This window comes from Notolepis coatsorum, assembly GCF_963971535.1.
Source record: "Notolepis coatsorum genome assembly, chromosome: 3".
NCBI classification, from domain to species: domain Eukaryota; kingdom Metazoa; phylum Chordata; class Actinopteri; order Aulopiformes; family Paralepididae; genus Notolepis; species Notolepis coatsorum.
This window is the reverse complement of record NC_140167.1, coordinates 147,574,628-147,590,281: the sequence shown is the minus strand read 5'-3', so window position 1 is coordinate 147,590,281 and position 15,654 is coordinate 147,574,628. Positions and strand designations below refer to the sequence as shown.

At 42.2% G+C, this 15,654-nt stretch overlaps 1 protein-coding gene across 1 annotated transcript in view; it reads right to left on the bottom strand.

Moving 5' to 3' along the window:
- The window catches only part of fkbp7 (FKBP prolyl isomerase 7), a 47,434-nt gene extending 32,035 nt beyond the window's left edge, over positions 1 to 15,399 (bottom strand). Inside the window, exon 1 of the mRNA XM_084310111.1 lies at positions 15,164 to 15,399. Within this exon, the coding sequence (XP_084166237.1) occupies positions 15,164 to 15,378 (215 nt within the window). The 5' untranslated portion in view covers positions 15,379 to 15,399. The remainder of the gene's footprint in view (positions 1 to 15,163) is intronic.
- Positions 15,400 to 15,654: the final 255 nt, after the last annotated feature.

Below are 15,654 nucleotides of genomic sequence, written 5' to 3'. Positions count from 1 at the left end.
CGAGGAGCCCCAGAGCCGACGAGCGAGTGGACCTGTATACCGGATTATTCTACCGACGACAGCCCGCCTTCCCCGGCACGGATTATGCTTTGTATACGTTGATTATTCCATGGATAAAGACCCCCGACACTGCCGTGTGTTGGAACCCCCCCCCCTGGAGAGGACGCAAGGTGAGGAGACGCTCTGCAAGACGAGGTCGCTTCACGTCTCTCCTCCGTGGACCGGAGGACGCCGGCCCACAAAGAGTCCACCTGCTTTCATCTGTGGTCCAAGGATCGCCGGCGCATTGAACGGCACTACAGTGGGTTCACCTGGGATACCCTTGGCCGGATGAGGCAGCCGGATTCTACCCCCCCCCCCTTCCTACTCCTGTCGGCTTACAAGCGACCGGATTAACCCCCCCCCTAGTGTATCCAGTCTATAATCATTAAAGTACCATTGCTGTTATTCCTTAACTATTCCAGGTCGTATATGTACCACCTGCGCCTTCAGAGATTGGACATTCTCTATTGATATACCGACGAATACTCTTGCCATAAAAGTGCATACTAATTCCCATTCATAAATGTGATTGATTTGATTAAGTGCTTGCTCTACACACCATCGCTGTGTAGAAATAAAGACCTATTTCTAATTCGTACATTTGTGTTGGATCCGTTTCATCTACGTGACAGTGTTCATCATAATATATTTATGCCGAGTACTGGGTGGCCGAATATTAAGTACAAAGGTAGTGGTAGTAAGTATCATATCTAGTAATACAGTCAGGGAATTGTACCCCTCAGTTACAAGTTACTTTAGACCTTGAAGGGTAATTAAGGACAAGTACATTTAGCAAATCAGCCCTCTCCGTGAGAGCTGCCATGACCTGGAACTCCATTCCAAGTTACTGGGCATAACACCGGATAACCTGAGGCCAAGGGCTTGCTCTACGAGGGCATGATGAGACTGAGGCTGCGGTTACACTAATGGCCAGTTTTCGTTTTGTTGTCAGGGTCAGTTTCGCTTTTCAGAACGCAACGTAATGGCAGGCAAGTTAGACATTGGTTTTGCCTCCTGAGCACAGTGATGTAGTACAATGCCAAAGCAGTAGGTGGCGAACATGAAGGCAATTTTCAACCAATCAGGGGGGGGTAGTTTAGGATGATTCCAAAGGCCCAGCACTGGGGGGGGCCCCACATTTTTCTTTTTTACTAGAAATCACTCAGCTGTATTTTTTTAAATCTTTTTTCCCCTCCCTTTTTCCTCCGATTTTCTCCCATCCCAATGTTTAGTCGTTATGCCAATTCCCAATCCCCTTCCTGGTCGCTGCGCACTTACCCCCCACAGTCGGTCTGGGAGAGTGGAGGCTATCACGTGCTTCCTCCGACACACGTCCAGCCAATCAACCGCTTCTTTTCACCTGGCAGCGCGGATTCTCACTGAGAGGGCGTAGCGTGTGGAAGGATCACACTATCCCACTTAGATCCTATCCGCGCTTAGCAGGCGCCCCGACCGAACTGTAGGAGTCACTGTTTACAACGACCCGGACCCACCCCGCCAGCTTCTCCCACCCTCTAATACTGCCAATTGTATTAGTGTGAACGGCCAGCCAAGCTGGTGACAACCCCGGAGCTGTGAGCTGGATTCGAACAGGCGAATCCTAGCGTCTCCGGGGTTGGTAACGAACGCAATCTCCGCTACGCCACCTGACCGCCCACTCAGCTGTATTTATTGATGCTCTCATTGATACTATGTTTGTTTCTGAAGTGTGTGTGTGTGTGTGTGTGTGTGTGTGTGTGTGTGTGTGTGTGTGTGTGTGTGTGTGTGTGTGTGTGTGTGTGTGTGTGTGTGTGTGTGTGTGAGATATACAGAGAGAGGGGGAGGCTTTGGTAAACTATTGCATTGGTCCATTCATTGAAGATGAACGCAATGCGACATCCTTTACTAGGCTCACCCACCAACAGTGCAGGTGCTGAACTGCTGATCCGAATGTATAGGTAAAAACCATATTATTATTATTATTTAATTTTTTTTTTGTATTATTTTTTTGTATTATTTTTTAAACATAACATACAATTAGACACACAAGCATTAACAGTAAACATCCAATGTAAATCACAGGACTATACATTCCATTTGAATCAATATAAATGTAGTTTACGAGATATATACCTAATACTTGCTATCTAATACAATACATACATATGCTCTTGCTCGCTCTCCCCCCCCGGACCCCCACTTGGATAATCCATCCATTTTCATTCGTTTCTAACCAGGCACTACAATTCATATGCTAGCTTTTATTCTCTCCACCACTTCTAACCAGATTGCAATGTTGGTTTCACTGACACCTAAAATTGCTGTAGATATCTCTAGATAAATCACATCGAGCTAGGTAAGAACCCATACCTTCCGGCACATTTTATCCGGTTGAATCCATCGTGATGCTATCAGCTTTTTAGCAGCTGTGAGACCGGATAAACCTAGTCTCTTTAGCTGTATAGGGGCTGCAAACTGAAAAACATCATTCAACAGCAATACAGAGGAATGTACAGGTATGTTCAGAAATAAGAATTCTGATAATTGCTGGGTCACTTCTTCCCAGAATATCTTAACCGGTGGGCAATCCCAATACATGTGCATAAATGTACCCTCATCCCCATTTGTACATAAGGAACATAGAGAATCTTGTCTAAGTCCCATTCTGTTCAATCTTATAGGAGTCAGGTATGTCCTATGAATATAATTAAGATTAATTTGTTAGCCCCAAGATGGCGATTTAACTCGATATTGCTGAATAACAAGGAATTCATTACACAACTCAAAGAAGCTCTTTCTGTATTCCTACTGGAGAATGCGAAATCGGTATAGGACCCCAGAATATTATGGATGCCGGTAAAGGGATTGATCAAGGATTTTACTGGGTACTTTTCCTCCAAAATATGCAAGAATCGTTGCTCAAAACTGGCAGAGCTGGAAACGCTTTACTTTTCTTCTTTACAATACAACTACTCGGTTCGACTGGAAACTCAAATGAATGTGTTAAAAAAAGAGATTAATGCCATTTATAAACAACAATCTGAAGTACAAATACGTAGCACAAGACAACAGCACTACTTTCATGGTTCTAAACCAAGTCACCTACTAGCTATGCGGTTAAGAGTCAACGCAAAATTTGCAGATATAACTACCATTAAAGCACAACAAGGACTTGTTACAGACCCTAAAAAAATTAACGAGACATTCAAAAAGTTTTACTCCAACTTGTACAAATCAGAAATGGCCTTCGATCAAAACAAAATGGACATATATCTTAATCAAATTAACCTTCCTAAACTATCAGAGGATGACGCTAAACAGTTAGAAACACCCATCACACTAGATGAACTTAGGAAGGCCATATCTGAAATGCAAAGTGGTAGGGCTCCTGGAAGAGACGGTATCCCACCAGAAATGTACCTCTCATGTTGGGACGTAATTGAACCCCTATTACTTAATATGATTTTATACTCAATCAAGGAGGGGAACTTCCATAAGAACGACAATATTGCACTCATAACAGTCCTCCTTAAAAAAGACAAAGACCCCACCGATTGCGGTAGTTATAGACCCTTAAGCCTCCTCGGAACCGATATCAAGCTGTACTCTTAGTCTAAGGCAGGGGTCAGCAACCTTTTTTACATGGAGTGCCTGGTTGAAATATAGTTGTAACTAGTGTGCCTCAACAATATTCCATGCATCGTAATTTTTTTTTCTAATAATCAGGTATTTTTAATGATAATTTTTACATTATTACATCATTATTGTTATTGTTATTATTAACAATATTGTTATGATGGTTGTATCAACCCTAAATCTGAGTTGGGGGGGGGGGGATGCAATGCAGACAAACAGCTGCATACAGTGCGACCATTTCACTCACATTTGCCCATTTATTTGTGGACACATCACACATCGGTGTGTGTACTGTACGTGGGCTGTCATAGCTCCACCTACAGGCCTAATGGAGAACACCAGGAGAACCAGTTTTCAATCCATAATAAGTTAACAGAAAAATAAGTACACAACCACATTATTTCAACCTAATAAAACTATGTTTATTGTCATTGTTTTAAGAACACAAGTTGACTTGGTAGTACTCACATTTTGAGTAAAAAAAATGGCTTTTAACATGTGCAATGTTCAATGAAATAATAGAAAAATGAATAATAAAATGTCACAATGTCACAATGGTGACCTTAATAATGTTTTTGTTATAAGGCTCTGCAAATGTTACTGAATGATGTAGCAATGTATTTCCAGCTAAATTGAAATAAACAAATAAAGGGTCTCAATTAAATATGTGTAGTGTCACATGACACAGCACACAGATCAGAACACAGATCAGCACACAGGACACCTCAGAAGAACACAGCTTCATCTAACGAGGCGTCGCAAGGTTTAACTGAGGCTAACATGATGGCACACACACAGTGCACACACAAAGCACACCCTCCTCCTCCTCCTCCAATCTCTCCACCAGATCTCTCTCTCAGCTATAGAGAGAGAGAGAGAGAGAGAGAGAGAGAGAGAGCGAGAGAGACATGACGCAAGGTTCAGCACCACACACAGTGGACAGCTCCCCTAGCCCTACACATACGCATGCATAATAATAATATAGGCGCGATTGTGCGTAATATGCTCTATTATGCGTAGAGCCCTGCATATGCACGTTCAAGTTAACAAGCAAACCGATGTATAGGAAAATAAACAGCAGCCTACCTGTCGCGACAGTGAGATCCCTGGCCCTGTTTTGCCTGGCTGAGCTCCGTTATTTGGGGGGTGTAATTAGTCACTTTAAGCTGGACACATGCTTCGGAGTGGTCGGTTGTCAATCGACTCCGGGATGTTTTCTGACATTTCATTGATGCGTCGCTCGACACTTCGAGCTGACACTGGGATATCTTTTATCCTTGCTTTTATTTTCTCTTTATTTGGCAAGCCTTCAAACAAAACATCTGAGGTACAGATAAAAGCCTCCTTAATATACTCGCCATCCGTGAATGCAGGGGAGGAAACTAACTTTTTGGCTTACCAGCCAACTGGCGAGTATCTGATTTTTTTTACCAGCCAAACAGATTTTTTACCAGACAAAAAAAATCGCTAATTGTGATAATTACTTCTTTGTATGTCAAGCCGCGTCAATGTTGTGTATGCATCTGGGTAGGCACACTGTGCCTTTAAGACAGCACGGTGGTCTTACGACAGTGCTGTGAAGTACCGTCAAGTGTTGTGGTAACGTCAGTTGGGTTGGTGTGCTGTTGTGCACAGTGCACTGGTTGAGCTAGCCCCTTTCGTGACTGCGATGTGCAAGCCAGGGGCTTTTGAGCATGAAATAAAATGTCTAACCTTACGTCGTAGTCCGGTGCTTTTTTGGAAACATTATAGTCATAACAGATACACCTAGCTGGCTGCTTTGAGCACACGGGGCTAACGTTACTGTAGCTAGCAAGCAGCTATAGCTAAAACGTTAACTAGAAGCTAACCACTGTATACAGTTCCAGTAGACTAACATTACACCGCTGTGATTTAAATGTGTCCTTAGTAACTTATACTCGAGGGTTGTACTAGGGTTGGATGCAGTTCCCCGTTGGTCAGTCTGTCTGTTTTCCATCTTCTGCTGTGTTTAACGTTATCTGTTTGCGAGTGCTCCTGATGGCTAGCCTAGTACCGCGGGACTTTTATTATTATATGTCCGCGGGTTGGCCAGTACTGCGCAAACGTTTATTAAACATTATATGTCCGCGGGTGGTCTTGTGCAGTGCTCTCGTGGCACTGTCAACTAAAGCGAACACTCAGAAGACGCGCACCGTTTGCCAGTGCAGTGATTGCAGAATGTTTAATTTTTTTGTATACTCGCCAGCAGGGGAGGAAACTAACTTTTTGGCTTACCAGCCAACTGGCGGGTATCTGATTTTTTTTACCAGCCAAACGTAAAAAATACTAGCATTTGGCCAGTAAAGTGGCCTAATTTCCTCCCCTGCGTGAATGGCTTTCCACGTTTTGCAATGCAATGAGCAATGCGAAAGCTTGCTTCAGTTGCGTGGTTTTGAGCGCGCGTGAACACTTTGAGGGTGCTGGCTTGCTTCCCATACCTGGCGACGGCACGTTTAATAGATTCTGCCTTATCCGCCTGATCCTTGAAACTTGTTTTATGCTTAGTCTCGAAATGGCGTTTCACAGATGACGTTTGGCAAACTACATTTTCCAAACAGAAAGAACACATAGCACGGTCCTTCTGAAGGTCCACAAACCCGTAATCGTCTGTCCACGAGGGCTGGAATGTCCGAATTTGCTTTGATTTCTTAGCGGGGTTGCCATCATGACACTGCACAGAATGCAACCTCACTGTGCGTTACCTGGCGCGAGTGAAGGGGAGGCCGGCGGCAGGCCGGCTACAGCGGAGCACATGGGAACAGCTGATTGCTGTCATAATATAGGGGTGTGCAGAACAGTCGACTTACAAAAAAGAACCTGTGGGAGGATTTCAACAAGAGATATGCGACAACAGTGCAAAACATTTCACTATAATATTTCAAAGCGAAGTAAAAAAAAAAAAAAATAATAATAATAATAATAATATATATATATTTTTTTTAATGCTGCCCCCCCCCGCGTGCCTATGGAAATGGTCCCGCGTGCCTAAGCAGGCACGCGTGCCTAGGGTTGCCGACCCCTGGTCTAAGGTATTAGCCATCAGACTTCAAAAGCATATGACGTCTTTAGTTCATCCGGATCAGACTGGCTTCATAAGAGACCGCTTGATCACGGATAATATAAGACGATTACTACACGTACTAGATGCCAGCAAGGATGACACCACACTTAAGGCGATGCTGTCCCTGGATGCGATGAAAGCTTTTGATAGGTTGGAATGGTCTTATCTATGGGCAGTATTAGAAAGGATGGGGTTAGGAAAAGGATTCATTGATATGATTAAAGTATTATACAAAGACCCATCGGCCATGATTACAACAGGTATAATCACCTCCGAAATCTTTCCGGTATCACGCCCTTCTAGACAGTAGTGTTGTCACGATACTGGAATTTCGACTTCGATACGATACCTTGAAAAGTATCGATACTTTCGATACTTTCAATACCAAAAAAAAAATGTATAATATTTTTTTTTTTATTATAATATTTTTTTTTATTTATTTTTTAACATATTTTGCTTTTGTTGCTGGTTGATTCTCCTCAGCTTCTCTCTGGTACTATACGAGAAGATAAATACACTTTTAAAACCTTTTGTTTATCTTTAGATCAGAGAGAGAGAGAGAAAGAGAGAATGGCTGCTGGAGATTTTAGGTCTACTGAGCGCACCTTTCTAGTTATGACCAGAGAGAGAGAGAGAGAGAGAGAGAGAGAGAGAGAGAGAGAGAGAGAGAGAGAGAGAGAGATTTCTCCGGAGCTATGCTCGGAGCATTTATTAACGTTACATTTTCAACAATATTGCGTTAATAAATGCTCCGAGCATAGCTCCGGAGAAATCTCTCTCTCTCTCTCTCTCTCTCTCTCTCTCTCTCTCTCTTCCTCCTCCCCCTCACAGCCGGGCAGCGCAGCCCTGTCTTCAGTTTGTAAACAACGCTATTATTAGCTAACGTTAGCTGTCGTTCCTCCGTTAGCTTAATGCTAGCTAGCTGGCCACCTATTACTTCATGGAAACGGAGTAACGTCAAGCCGAGCCCACTACACCAGTACACGCATGAACTCGACACAACTACCCCGTTTCCAACGAGGAGGCTGCAGCAGCTTGTGTCTGTTGCTCTGAGCGAGGAGGAGGAGGAGGAGGAGGAGGAGGCGGAAGGGCAAGGCTCTGGCAGCGCGTCTGTCTGTCAACAACTTGCGGGAGCAAGCCAGCTGGTACCGATAGTGCAGAAAGTATCGGTACTTCGGGAAATGAGTATTGAAGCCGTTTTAAATATTCAGTATCGATATGTATCGATACTTCGATATTTTTGACAACACTACTAGACAGGGTTGCCCTCTTAGTCCCGGATTATTCGATTTATCATTAGAGCCTTTAGCACAATATATAAGACAATCCCAATCCATAGAACCAATCGCAATCAAGGGCACACAACATAAAATTAGTTTATATGCGGACGACGTAATACTTTGTAATGAATTTGTTGATGGTCCGGGTTGCGTGACACAATTCGAACGTTTGCCCAGACTTCTTGCCAATCAAAATCTATTTCCAAGTCTGGTATATCCCTCCTCCAGACTGAGTCTAGGGGAAGGATTCCATACGAAGACGTTAGTAAGTGATGATAAAAATCAGATACGAAGCCTCTCGATGTCTCTCTTTCATAGAAGAATTTGTGATATCTGTGGTGCTCAATTGGTATCCTTAATGGGACTCCATGAGCCTTCAAACATTCCAATAACTGTGCGTAAAAATAATATGTGGAACTGGTGAGGTTAAATTTGTTATGTATATCATGATAGCTACAAAAACCCTGTTTGTTGAAAACATCTCCCAATGTATGTATGCCCTGTTTTTCCCATTTGGGGTATCTGTTTTCCAATAAGGAGTGCATTGTTATTGAATAGGGGAGTATGGCTATGCCATTTATGTTGGTTAGAATATTTATTTTGTGTTTCACGCCATATCCGGATCACATGTGTAATAAGGGGGCCAAATTTCAATTCGCATTGCTTAATTGATAATATGGTGTATACTATGTCCTGCAGTCTATGTGGTGCTACTATATTTTCTTCTAAGTTTCTCCAGGATACAGATGCTTGGGAGTCAAACCAGGTTGTCAGTGGTCTTAAAGAGTACGCTTTAAAATAGTGGTAAAAGTCTGGAAATGCTAAACCTCCGTCGGCTTTGTTTCTCTGTGCGGTGGATCTTTTTATTCATGGAGGTTTGTTATTTCAAATAAATGTATATGCGGTGGAGTGTAATTTTTTCCAGTAACCATCAGGAGGGGGTAACGGTAACATTGCGCTAATGAAGTTGATTCTAGGTAAAACATCCATCTTAACTATTGATACTCGGGCCTGTACTGAGTTTTTAAGTTTGGACCACCTGTCAAAGTTGTATTTGATCTTATCTTGGAATTTTGTGTAATTGTACTTCACCGTTTGGCTTATAGTAGGGAATACCTCAACTCCTAAACATCTGAAGTGGTATTTTTTCTGGAAGGAGTATATTCTTTGCAGGGGCATTAAGTGGTAGGAAGGCCGACTTTGGCCAATTTATCCTAAATCCCGATAGATTGCCAAAGTCATCAATCAACTTGAGAAGATGAGGCATTGAGGTGGTAGGGTTTTGCATGAACAATATTACATCGTCCGCCAGGGTTCGAAATTAACGGGGGCTTGGGGCATAATGCCCTTGAAAATGGACAAAATGCCCTCGAAAATCAGTTAAGGGGGGCACTTAATGCCCCCGACAGTTTACTAATTATATATATTTATCCGGTAATGGAGCGTCTGTGTATCGTACGTTCAGATGACGCGCAAATAAAAAAATGCATTTGGCGGAGCCGGTGTTCTGCACTGGATGCAGGCAGCAGCAGCAGCACTGCAGCCAGCCAGGTGCTAGTCAGTTTGTGTAAAAATGGCACGCACAATATAAATCAATCTTCATTACGACTTTAAAAACATAGCCATTAACATTACATAGGCCTACACACATCTTGCCATAGCGTTAGCAGTTTGTACAATGTTTGTAGCTGTTAGCTAGCTAGCCCTTCACAACAACAGCTAACACCGTAGCTACTAGCTACTGTAGCAGAGGAGGAAATGAGAGTCTGAGAGGCGGGGTGTTTAAAGACAATGATAGGCGTTTATTTAACATCCAAGAAGGCTAACATACAACTGTGTTTTACTAACTCCAACCGGGACTATTATCGCTTTCGCGCTGCTTGTTGAGAACTGCTCCTAACGTGACCGGAGCTCTAGGTGCCAGCCACACGCTAAAATGTCCGTGGGGACCCGGCGCCAACCCATAGATAGTTCCAACTCACCGAATTACGTAATCCACCACAGTTGCACTCAATATTTAAATAATGTTAGTCTAAATAAATGTAGACAGAAACATAATAATTTCAAGCAGAAAACGAATCTTTCCATTAAGAATTGACAATCAGGGAATTTAAACATGGTTGACATTGTTTTTGTGTGTTTATATTAATTAAAGAAAGGAAAGTCTAGTGCTGGCTGAGCATTATTGTTTGTTTGCACTAAGTTAATACTTTGACAAATGTAGCCTATATTTTTCAGTCAGTTCGGTCTTTGTGTGCCAAACATTATTTAAGGCTGTAAACACTAAACCTTTTATTTTATTTTTAATAAATGAGAAGCATGTTTAGATTTGAGTGTTACATTTTTTTTAATAAAAATTTACGTATATCGAACTGAAAACCGTGACCCCAAAATCGTGATACGAACCAAACCGTCCATTTTGTGAACCGTCCCACCCCTACCGTTTATCATAAAAATTCAGTGCCCCCGAAATACAAAAAAAGCACCCGAAAATCAATTAAGGGGGGCAAAAAAAGCCCTTGAAAAAAAATGTTAATTTCTAACCCTGTCGTCCGCATATAAACTAATATCATGTTGTGTGCCCTTAATTAAAAGCGAATAGTCCGGGACTAAGAGGGCAACCCTGTCTGGAAGAGCGCGATACCGGAAAGATTTCTGAGGTGATTATACCTGTTGTAATCATGGCCGATGGGTAGGGATGCCCCGATCAAGTTTTTTGCCACCGATACCGATCACCGATCGTCGTGAGCCAATTATATTATATAATTAGACTTGTACTTGTATTATCTGCGAGACATCGCCACCACGCAACAAGTCAAAATGCTCGCTATCTGCAAACAGCTCCACTGTCTGTGTGTACTCTAGTAGCCTCCAGCTCCAAAAAGGATTCTCCGGCGCTGCAGCGGGACCCTATTGGTAACGTTATGCTTTGGTCATTTCACATTCAGCAAGCCCTCAGCTCGAATACGCATTAAATCAATGTTATAAGACATTGATATCAGGAGCTATCTGTAGCTACTGCTAGCCGGCTAGATGGCGTTAAGACAACTATTTAGTTCAATCGGACATTTCGTTTTAAACTGTGAACTAACGTCAGCTAACGCAAGCTAACGGAGATATCAACATGGACTACTAGACTTCCTGGGGCATTTGTTGATATCCGGAGCTATCAGTAGCTAGCCGGCTAAATACCGTTAGACAATGCCTACTAAAAGTGAATAGTTGACTGGGTAATTTTGTTTAAACAGTAACGATAGCTAGGTAGCTAACGTTAGCTCAGGTCGAATGCACTATCTAGACTCAGCAGAGGAGGTCCGCCTCCTCTGTGTTTACAAACTCTACACGGGTACGGGCGGGGCTAGGGAGGAGGAGCAGTTTGCAGGTCCTGTGCGTCTGAGACAAGCGAGTGAGATATCCACTTGATCAGTTTCCGCGATCGGCGAATATGACTAATTAGGGCTGGGCGATATAACGATAACGATAAATATCGCGATATATTTTAATAATCGATATCGAATATCGAAATTAAAAAAAATCGAAAAATCGTTTTTTTTTTTTTTTTTTTTTTTTACCTGCAACAGGGCAGTTTTAAAAAAAAAATTTTATACTTATAACAATTCGATAATTATCGATATCGAGAAATAAAATAAAATTATCATATCGTTATCGCGATATGATTTTTTTCCATATCGCCCAGCCCTATGACTAATCATCGGAATTCCCCGATCGCATATTTATACTGATTATCGGCCGATAACGATCGGTGGCCGATCGATCGGGGCATCCCTACGGATGGGTCTTTGTATAATACTTTTATCATATCAATGAATCCTTTTCCTAACCCCATCCTTTCTAGTACTGCCCATAAATAAGACCATTCCAACCTATCAAAGGCTTTCATCGCATCCAGGGACAGCATCGCTATAGGTGGGGTGTCATCCTTGCTGGCATCTAGCACATGTAATAACCGTCTTATATTATCCGTGATCAAGCGGCCTCTTATGAAGCCAGTCTGATCAGGATGAACTAAAGACGTCATATGCTTTTGAAGTCTGATGGCTAATACCTTGGAATACAGCTTGAGGAGGCTCAAGGGTCTATAACTACCGCAATCGGTGGGGTCTTTGTCTTTTTTAAGGAGGACTGTTATGAGTGCAATATTGTCGATCTAATGGAAATTCCCCTCCTTGATCGAGTATAAAATCATATTAAGTAATAGGGGTCCAATTACATCCCAGCATGAGAGGTACATTTCTGGTGGGATACCGTCCCTTCAAGGAGCCTTACCACTTTGCATTTCAGATATAGCCTCCCTAAGTTCATCTAGTGTGATGGGTGTTTCTAACTGTTTAGCGTCATCCTCTGATAGTTTAGGAAGGTTAATTTGATTAAGATATATGTCCATTTTGTTTTGATCGAAGGCCATTTCTGATTTGTACAAGTTGGAGTAAAACTTTTTGAATGTCTCGTTAATTTTTTTAGGGTCTGTAACAAGTCCCTGCTGGGCCTTAATAGTAGGGATATCTGCAAATTTTGCATTGGCTCGTATCTGCATAGCTAGTAGGTGACTTGGTTTAGAATCATGAAAGTAATACTGTTGTCTTGTGCTACGTATTTGAACTTCAGATTGTTGTTTTAAAATGGCGTTAATCTCTTTTTTAACACATTAATTTGAGATTCCAATCGAACAGAGTAGTTGTATTGTAAAGAGGAAAATAACGTAGAGTAAAGCGTTTCCAGCTCTGCCAGTTTTGAACAACGATTCTTGCGTATTTTGGAAGAAAAGACCCTGGTGAAATCCTTGATAAATCCCTTTACCGACATCCATAATATTCTGGGGTCCTGTACCGATTGCGCATTCTCCAGCAGGAATTCAACAAGAGCTTCTTTGAATTGTGTATTGAATTCATTGTTTTTCAGCAATATCAAGTTAAATCGCCATCTTGGGGCTCGGGATGACAGTATACCAAATTATCCTTTTAGGAGTAAATAGCAGTGATCTGAACATAATCTATTCTGGAGAATGTATTGTGTCTTGCAGATCGACAAGAGTACTTTCGGGCCGTTGGGTTGAGTGATCACCATAGGTCATTTACACCTGTATTCTTAGACCAATCCTTTAGTGCATTAGATGAATTTTTCTGATCATTGGAAATGGTGGGATAAGATTTATCCATCCCGGGATCCCAAATGGCATTAAAATCCGCGCCAATTATAAATGAGTATTCAGGAAAGTTTAACATTGTTCTGGTAAGTGTAGCGTAGAAGTTAGCCTTGTAAAGATTTGGGGCATATGCCGCTACCAACGCTATTTTCCTGTTACTGTATACAATTTTAGCTATGGTTATCCGACCATCTGTATCAGACCATACGTCCTGCAATTCAATATTCAACTTCCGTTTTGCGACTATAGCAACTCCACAGGATCTCGTTCCAAAGGAAGAGTGGCTAATGTTATGATATATGTTGTCCGCTAGCATTACTTTGTCTTCCACTAAAAGGTGCGTTTCGCTTAACACTTTGGCTGCCTAAGGTTAAATTCATGATATACCATAGATTGCCAGCTCTATTTGTCTATGGAGAAAGTCCCCTTCTTTGCAGGGCTATAACTTTTTAAATTATATTGCTACATTGCCATTATTAGGGCCCATTCAAAGTCCTATATGTATTGTTCATTGTGTAGCAACGTTAAACTTTTTCATTCACATATTCATAGTAAAGTATGGTCTAATGTATAAGTATGTTTTCATCTCTTTCTGCAGCTTTCTCCAGAACGTGATATATAGCCCCAAATGCATTATATTGATGATGAAATACAGTTTGATGGCAATCAGCGCGATATAAAAAATTCCAACTAGACGTACTTCTAGAAGTTACTACACGTCATCTGATGTTGACCGGATGGGCGAGGGGGCGTTTATAATTCCGTGGGCAGCGTTATACCAATCATCTAATGTGGGTCAAATGTTGATAATAGCAGTTAGTATCGAAGACGGTAACGTTACACGCTCAAACTCACCCCAGTCTCTGCGCGCCGTTGGGCGATCATCGTAGAGTAGAAATTCTATCATTATGGGATGTCGATTTACCCGGTCCATCTCCAGCTTGTATAATGGTATATACGTCCAAATCATGTTGTTTATCGAGTTATTGGCAATCGATCACTGTGTAGCGTGACGAGCCAGAGTCCCGGGAGCTATAGCGAGTGCCCGGAAGTAATACGGAGTCCAGCACAACCTCTATGGCACATCCTGTTAAGCAGTTGCGCCGATCGGCCACCAGATGGCGCTCCTGAACCGCCAGAGAGCTCAGTGGGTCCTGCTGGTGGATCTCAGGCCAGCGGAGGGGACATATGAATCCGATCGCAGATTTTTGAAATATTGATATTAAAGACGCTGTAAAGCGTCTTCGGCAACTTGAGCATGGCCCGCAATGACGTCTAAACACGGTTCCCGGCACCCAAAGCGCCACATCAACCTGTTTGTTTTTCATCAGTGTGAGCACGCTTTTGCGTTTATGTTGTTTATTTATTCCCCCATATTAAAAACCATATTATGCGTTATCAATAAATAAATGGCCAAAAATAAATTTTCTCGCAAGCTTACGTGTGCTCGCATTGGCTGGGGGCCTACAAATACATTCTTTCATGGGGCCCAGAATCTACAGCTACACCCCTGATCATGGGGACCCTGATGTAAACAAGACAAACGTCTTTCTCTGGTCTGCATGCCCTTAACAATTGTGTGTATTGAGCTGTACTGTATTGTACCCATTCTGCAATCGGTTAATAAAGTTTTCAATCAATCAAACAATTGTATGTATTGAGCCTTACTGTATTGTACCCATTCTGCAATCTGTTAAATAAAGTTAATTCATTCATTCATTCCAATACGTTCTCATATTGTCATATACATTCACACAAAACTTGTGAATGAAATGTGTTACATTCCATTCGTAGAGGAAATTACTACTAAAACACAGTGCAACCAGCTTTCAGCTTTGAAATCAGCAACGCACCCATTTCATTAAGGGTTTCTATATCCATGTGTCTGCATATTACTAGTGTTTTATTGTCAATAGATAATTCTCTGATTAAAGCCTATTCCACCACAGTACACATCATTCTCTAGGCTAACGGGCTTACCTGCAGTAGAACTGAGTCCCATCTTTTTCAAGAAACCCATCGTAATGCACGTTCATCAGATCTCCGCGTTTGCTCTTTTTCTCGCATCCTATAGGCTTGAATACAACTTCAATCTTGACTTCACCATCTCCTTCATCTGAAGTCGCTATAACAAAGAAGATACAACATAGTAAAAAGCCGAATAGGCCCCGTAAAAAGTTTAACTTTAGCATCATGTATGCGTGTGTTCGTGGCAAGTTGGCAACTTGTGAAGAATGACGTTCAGAAGGCGTGGATAATGTGTGTGCTGGGTGGGATGCTGGCGTGGACACGCCCACTTGTCCAGAAGGCATGGAGAATGTGTGTGCTGGGTGGGATCATTGGGATGGACACGCCCACTTGTCCAGAAGGCATGGAGAATGTTAGCCCCTTTCGTGACTGTGACTGTCACGAAAGGGGCTAGCCGGAGAATGTGTGTGCTGGGTGGGATGGACACGCCTAGTAGTTTCTTA